This window comes from Trypanosoma theileri (assembly GCF_002087225.1).
Source record: "Trypanosoma theileri isolate Edinburgh chromosome Unknown TM35_Tth_1_V1, whole genome shotgun sequence".
Lineage (NCBI taxonomy): Eukaryota > Euglenozoa > Kinetoplastea > Trypanosomatida > Trypanosomatidae > Trypanosoma > Trypanosoma theileri.
Window position 1 is genome coordinate 71,585 of NW_021639843.1, and position 7,003 is coordinate 78,587.

Sequence of the window (7,003 nt, forward strand, 5' to 3'; positions counted from 1 at the left end):
TTTTTCCTTTTTTTTTCTAACCTATTCGTGGTGGTAGTAGTAGTACTAGTAGTAGTAGTAGTAGTGGTAGTGCTGGAGGTGGTGTGTACAGAATGTATCTTCCTAAAGGACCAAAAAAACAAAAGGAAAATCCCTTTGCAGTTCAAAAGTCACGACGCTTTATTACTGCATCAGCTGGTTTTGCATTTCTTACAGTTGTGATGGCCTCATACTTTGCACTTGAGAAAACAAGGGAACGTCAACGGCGACCCGAGGGGTTGTTGCGACAGCACCGCCGAGGACAGCGGGTTGTTATCATTGGGGCTGGAGCTGCTGGATCGGCACTCTCAGCAAGTCTGACAAGTGCTTCACCGGATCTGCATGTGACGGTGATTGAACAAGAGAAAAAACATGTATTTCAAGCCATGGTCCCACTTGCACATGTTGGACATCGCAGCTATGATCTTAACACGACAGGTGGTGTTGATTTTTTGCGTTCACCGGCCACGTGGAATGTCACACGCGATGCACTGCTGGTGCGTGGTAAGGTGATTCGCATCGATGCCTCAAAGAATGAAGTTGTTGTGCTTGAGAATCCCACTGCCGCCATTGACTCGACGGCAGCAGCAGCAGCAACAGCAGAGGCAGCAGTAGCATCCACAACAACAACAACAACAACACCTAATACAACAAAATCAATATCACTTTCATCCACAATGACCAAAGTTTTGCGGTTCTTGAGGCTGTGTAATCATGACAAGAATAATAGTGGAACTATGGGTCTTGTAGAACGCCGTTATCAGTATGATGCACTTGTTATTGCGTGTGGTGCGGAACGGGTGTTGGGTCCGTTGCAAGATTTTATTTCTTCTTCACAAGTAGATCGACACCGTATTGCTGTAAACCCGGGTATTACGCGTGATTGTCTGGCACACTTGTTTAGCGGAACTGTTTTGCATGTAAAGGTGCCACCTGCTTCTTTTACTGCAGATGAGAAAATGCGTTATCCCTCACGCCAGCATGACGGTACTTTTATTGGAACAGTAAATACTATTTGGCGCTATTTGTGCTACTTCAATAAACTCTCTTTCTGCCCTTACATGGTTGTTACGGCAGATCGACAACCAAGTGATGTTTTTCCCACCACACTGAATGAGCGTATCATGTCTTTTTGGCGTAATCGCGGTGTGAACTTAATTACATGTTCATACCTTACACACGTCGATCCACGGCGTAGCGAGGCCACACTGTACAACTACACTACTAAAGAGAAGCGGGTGGTGCCGTACCAACTGCTTGTGTTGGATCTCCCTCTTGCTGCTCCTGATTTCATTCGTAAGAGTGGACTAAGCAGTGAGGAGGCAGAAGGGTTTGTTGATGTACATCATCATACACTACAGCACCGAAATTATGCAAATATATTTGCAATCGGTGATTGCGCAGCATTACCAACTGTAAAGAGTTATGGAGCTGTTTTTGCACAGGTACCGGTGGTAAGTCACAATGTTCGTCAAGTGCTACAAGCGGCTTCTCTTTTGAAAGAAAAATCTCTCGTTTCTAACAGAGATACAATGACAGGGTTTGCTAAATATGATGGATACTCTTCATTTCACATTGTTATGACGACTTGGCGTGCCATGTGGCCAGAAATGTTGTATGGCGGTGCAAACGTTAATACTGAGAATGATAAGAATTGTTGCTACACTGTAGATGATGCTCCACTAGTGATGACCAATCATCATCTTTGGGATAATTTGGCTTGGATTGATCTTCGTGGTTTTTTAAACGCGGCTTATTACCAGTTCTTCCTCTATGAGTTGATGTTTTATTTCCTCTTTACACGGGCTATGTGGCACCCACCCACATGGTTCTCTGTCCCAACATTTAGCGAAGAAGACGGCCAAAAAATCCGCAGTGGTTTTCTCTGACAGTAAATGTATAAGTATATATATATATATATATATATATATATATTATTTTTTATTTATTTATTTATTCGTTCACATGTTTACATGTGTATTTTATTTTATTTTATTTTTAACTTGTATTTTTTCCTTTCTTTCGCTGCATTACTTTTTCTGCATCTTTGTGGTATCACATTCTGCTGTGTTCTCTCATTGTTTGTATTCCTATATGAACACATCGATGTTTTTCTTCTTTTTCTTATTTTTCCTTTATTTGTGTTTTAAATATATTACAACTTCTGTCGTCCCCACCAAAAATAATAAAAAAACAAAAACAAACAGAGGGTACAGAGTTATTGAAAGAGGGTAATATTACACATCTTTATACTTATTAAGTTACAAAAAAAGAAAATAATAATAATAATAATCTATCGTGACAAGTAACGAAAATAGACAAATATTACTTGGAACAGTCAGAGTATAATATTTGCGAGAACGAAACGAAACATCAAGAGATTATCACTAATAAAATACAGAAAGTTAATTTTGGCACTATGGACCTCTCTACAGTAGAAGAAAATTTGAATGATAGTGATGATAAAAGTGAAGAAGAAGAAGAACTTGGTGCTGCTACCAATATGGACCTACAGCTTTCTGTTGATCGTGGTTTAGCTGTAATGGAAACAGTAGCAGCGGAAACACCGGAAAAAGTAGAAAGTAGAACAGGAGCAGAAAAGTCATTACCTTTAGTACCACAAAAGGAAACTGAAAGAACCTCCTCTCCATTGACATCTTCTTCCACTCAAGCCTCTCAGCAGTTAAAATCATCTATGATGACTGATGATATTCTTCGAAAGCACAAGAAGCATGTGTTTATACTCACAAGCTCGGGTAAACCTGTATTTTCACGTTATGGATGTGAGAATGAATTTAGTGATATCTTTGGTGTTTTTCAAGTGCTTATTAATATGGCACAACAACGTTGTAATACTGGTACAACATTTCAAAATCAACAAGAAATTGGTCTACGTTGTTTGACAGCAGGTGATCTTTGTATATACTTCCATGTGGAAGGGGAAGTATATTATGTGTTGGTAACACGTACAGGTGAGTCACCGCGTAGTTGTATGCGGCAAATGCGACAATTACATCTTCAACTTCTTAGTCTTTTACCAAATGTTGGTGATATTCTAGCACGTTGTCCATCGTACGACTTGCGCCGCCTTATTTCCTCTGCTGATGTTGGGGTAATACAACAACTTATACGAAGTAATAGTCATGAAGAGTGTTATTTGTTTCGCTGTCTTTCTGCTGCACCTCTTTCAGTAGCACGTCGTCGAATGCTTGAGACACTTCTTGCACGTCATCACGGTTCATCTTTTATAAATGAGTATAATGCTGATAAACATGTTGATACGATGTCAGCGGCATCATCATCATCATCATCATCATCAGTATTAGCAGCGAAACATCATCTTTTTAGTTTCTTTCTTTTTCGTGGACGTATTGTGTGTGCAGTTGGACCGGCTAACTCTGATGCTTTCCTTCATATCGATGATGCTCTTCTTTTATTAAACTTTGTCCGTTGTCTCGCTCATTCACAAGAGGGAGAAATATGGGCACCAATTTGCCTACCACGATATAATAACACTGGTTACTTATGGTGTTACTGCACCAACATGAGTGTGATGGCACGTGAATCTCGACATGCGCGTGATAGATCTGCCTCCTTTGATTCTACATCTCATCTAGCAACTAGCCAGCATGAGCAGCAGAACCCAGAGGTGGCTGATGTGGATGCCAATAACTCTTCTCATGAGACTCCAGCAGACTATACAAAGTCAGAGGGACTGTTATTAGTTTATATTGCTGTGAACCAGGGTATTTTTTCATTTCTTGCAGAACAGTCGTACCAAATAGCACGTCGATTAATACCAGTGATTAGTTTACTAGAGGAGGAACTCTCTCGACGGGAGAATGTTCCCTTATCTCTTGTTTCAGCAAATAGTAGAGCAGCGGCCTTACAACATCAGAAAATGTCTCAATTAATGGTAATGGCTAGACAACTAAAGCAGCAACAAGAGCAAGGGCAACAACAACAACAACAACAGCAATCGGAGGGTTTTAATGTTGAAGATACAATTCCACCTTCCTTTTCAACTAGTACTACTGATTGGAACTATACGACATCAATGTCATTCATTCACGAAGATGGGCTACAGTGGTTTGCGGTGATTTTTAGAGGTCAAAGAAGTGGTGAGGGATCAGCTAGAATTGTGTATAGTGAACCTTCATCAGCTATGCGTTTTAGTGCACAAGAGCGTAAACGACAATTACGTTTGGTAGTTAGACGACGGGATCAACTGGCGCATCATTCACAATTATCTGAACCACTTCTCTTGCTTCACACAGAGGGTGTAAACATTCTCGTTATGTGGCCAACACCAACATTGGTAGCATCCATCATGCAGCAGTTTTGTAGTACAGTCAGTAACAGTAACAACAAATCATCATCATCCTATCAAGTGAGTGAACATAACACTACTGTTCCGGTAACATTGAATGAAGCAATGTCTGCCTGTAATCGTGTTCGTGAACTCATGCTTATCTTTCTACCTGATGTACCAAAGCAACAGATGCTTCGGTGCGCGATGCGTGTAATGATAAAATTAGTGGCTTGTGAAGCCGAACTCTCCTTTCAGCAGGTACGTGGTGGTGGAAGATAAGATGGTAAATGATATGAGAAGAGTTAGTATTCAAATATTTTCTCTCCAGCGTAGGCAGTGTTTTTTTTTTTTTTTTCCTTTTTTTTTTGGTTTTCATTGCTTGTAATTATTTTCTGAACCCCATGTATACTCCCACAAATAGATTTCCTATTTTTATTCTTTGAATGTGTTTGTAGTTCTCTTGTATTTTTTTTTTCCTTTCTCTCTCTCTCTCTGAATCCATTCTTTCTCCCCACCTCCCATCCCCATCACTTGCAGAGGGTACTTCTCAATGCTGGCGAAGAAGAAGGCGGAGAGGCGGCAGGCGGTGGCGGCGGCGGAGCGCACAGGCGACGCGTTGCGGGGAAAGCGGCCGCGCGGCGAGACGCCGACAGTTGCGGAGGACCCCGCCGCCGTCCTGCGCGCCATTGGCGATCACGTCAACACACGACTGCAGGAGTTGGAGTTCGACGACGACCTCGACGCCGACTTGTTTGACGAACAGCAGCGGCAGCTGCGGGAGGAGGCGGCGCTGGCAGCAGGAACAAAATCGCGTGTCTTGGCTCCACAGATAGCTGCTTTCCTGCAGCAACAACAAGAACAAGAACAGACAACATCTAAGAAGGATAAGGGTGGTCGTGATATTATTGACAGCGCTTCTTCAGTTGGTGTAAAAATGGTGCGTGTAGGTCACAACAGCAACGCAGTAACGGCGGTATGTAGTTTTGGCTCTAATCTGGTGGTACTTGGCGATAAGTCAGGTGCCGTTTATGTGGCAGAGTTGAACTGCAGTTCATCGCCTGGACAAGAGCAGCAGAAGCAGCAGAACTCTGTGACTTCACAGAAATCGTTACTCAGTCCATACTTACCTGCAGCAGTTCTTACCATTGCAGTCTCCGATACCCGTGGCATACGTCCCTCTCAGCGCGCACTTTTTGAGCGTAGTACCGTTGACACAAGTGTTACGTCTTATATTGCTGCTGGTGCCGCAGATGGTACCATAAGTGTCTGGGTTACATCTACACGAAAACATATGGGATTTCTTACAATGCACCATGGCGCAGTGACTGGTTTGACATTTCGTCATGATACACTTTATAGCTGCAGTAACGATGAGACACTGCGGGTGTGGTCGGTGCCACAGATGATCTGTGAAGATAAACTATTCGGTCACCAAGGTCGTATTCTTGGCATTCACTGCCTTAAGCGCGAACGCTGTGCAACTGTTGGCGAAGATGGTGCAATGCGCTACTGGAAGGTTGATGCAGCTACGCAACAAGAATTTGCCGCTAGCGTTCACTTTGGTGTGAAAGTTGTGCTTGAGTGTGTGGCCATGATGAATGATAACATTGTTATCTGTGGAGCGGCAAATGGAGCGCTCCTCGTGTTTGATGTGAACAGACGTAAGCCAATCGCTGTGCGAGAGGCAGCACATGGTTATGGATTTACAGGAGATGGTACAGGACTAGAGAAGGTGGAAATTGAAGAAAACCAGAAGGAAAATGACGAACGACGAGAAGGAAATGCACATCAACAGCAAGAAAAGCAAGAGCAGAAACATCGACGACAGAATCCTAATCCAATCACAGCGGTGGCAGCGTTGCCGTACTCAGACGTGGCAGCCAGTGCAAGCTATGATGGTGTTGTGCGTATTTGGCGTCTCACCACTCCAGATGGAACCAAAAAGACGGAAAAATCTACCAACGATGCGGCAGGAATATCATCCACAACAAAGTTTGAGTGTTTAGCGTCAATTCCGGTAGATGCTATTGTTACTTCCTTGTACTTTTCTCTCACTAGTGACGTGCTTCTCATCGGCTGTAGCAAGGAACCACGGTTGGGACGTTGGGTTGTGAAACGTAGTGCACTTAACGCTGCATATGTTGTCCCCCTTAATGAAAACACATTGCGTGAGTTTGCAACTTGCACAAGTGTGGAGCACATCCCAGCGGAGTTGTATGGTTTTAATGATGATGAGGACGCTGATGAACCCACAGATTCTGTTCTTTCTGATGCCGGTGCAGATGCTACTGCCAACAGAAGTATGGAATCTAGCACCAGTATTCAGAGTGATGATATCTCATTGCCCGAGAATAGTAATGATGATGATGATGATGATGCAGGTCTGTTTACTATTGGTGAGGATGGTCAAATGCAGTTCAACGCCCCGCAGGAGGAGAATGACTCTCAAGTGAAGAAAAAGAAGAATAAAAAGTCCAATATAAATAGCTCCACAGCTGGTAAAGGCAAGAAGGAACGTCCTTTGAAGGGTGCAAAAAAGATCAAGACGTCTGATAAAAAGCGTCAGGTGAAGAGTGAAGGGATAGTGAAGAAAAAGAAGAAGAAGAACTAGAGAAGGAAGGTCATTCTTATACATATTATGACTTCCTCCTTCGTGCTGCGTTTTTTTTTTTT

At 42.8% G+C, this 7,003-nt stretch overlaps 3 protein-coding genes across 3 annotated transcripts; all 3 read left to right on the top strand.

The window, feature by feature from the left end:
- Nucleotides 1-92: 92 nt before the first annotated feature.
- TM35_000011290 (uncharacterized protein) lies at nt 93-1,907 on the top strand (the record flags this gene model as incomplete). Its single annotated transcript, XM_029020810.1, has 1 exon — nt 93-1,907. One exon carries the CDS (start codon nt 93-95, stop codon nt 1,905-1,907), a length of 1,815 nt encoding a protein of 604 aa, XP_028887318.1.
- A 530-nt stretch (nt 1,908-2,437) lies between these two features.
- Nucleotides 2,438-4,609, top strand: TM35_000011300 (putative vacuolar fusion protein MON1 B-like; the record flags this gene model as incomplete). The annotated part of the gene is made up of 1 exon (XM_029020811.1): nt 2,438-4,609. One exon carries the CDS (start codon nt 2,438-2,440, stop codon nt 4,607-4,609), a length of 2,172 nt encoding a protein of 723 aa, XP_028887319.1.
- A 271-nt stretch (nt 4,610-4,880) lies between these two features.
- On the top strand, nt 4,881-6,941 carry TM35_000011310 (putative WD40 repeat protein; the record flags this gene model as incomplete). The annotated part of the gene is made up of 1 exon (XM_029020812.1): nt 4,881-6,941. The coding sequence occupies one exon, from the start codon at nt 4,881-4,883 to the stop codon at nt 6,939-6,941; it is 2,061 nt and encodes a 686-aa protein (XP_028887320.1).
- Between the last annotated feature and the right edge of the window lie 62 nt (nt 6,942-7,003).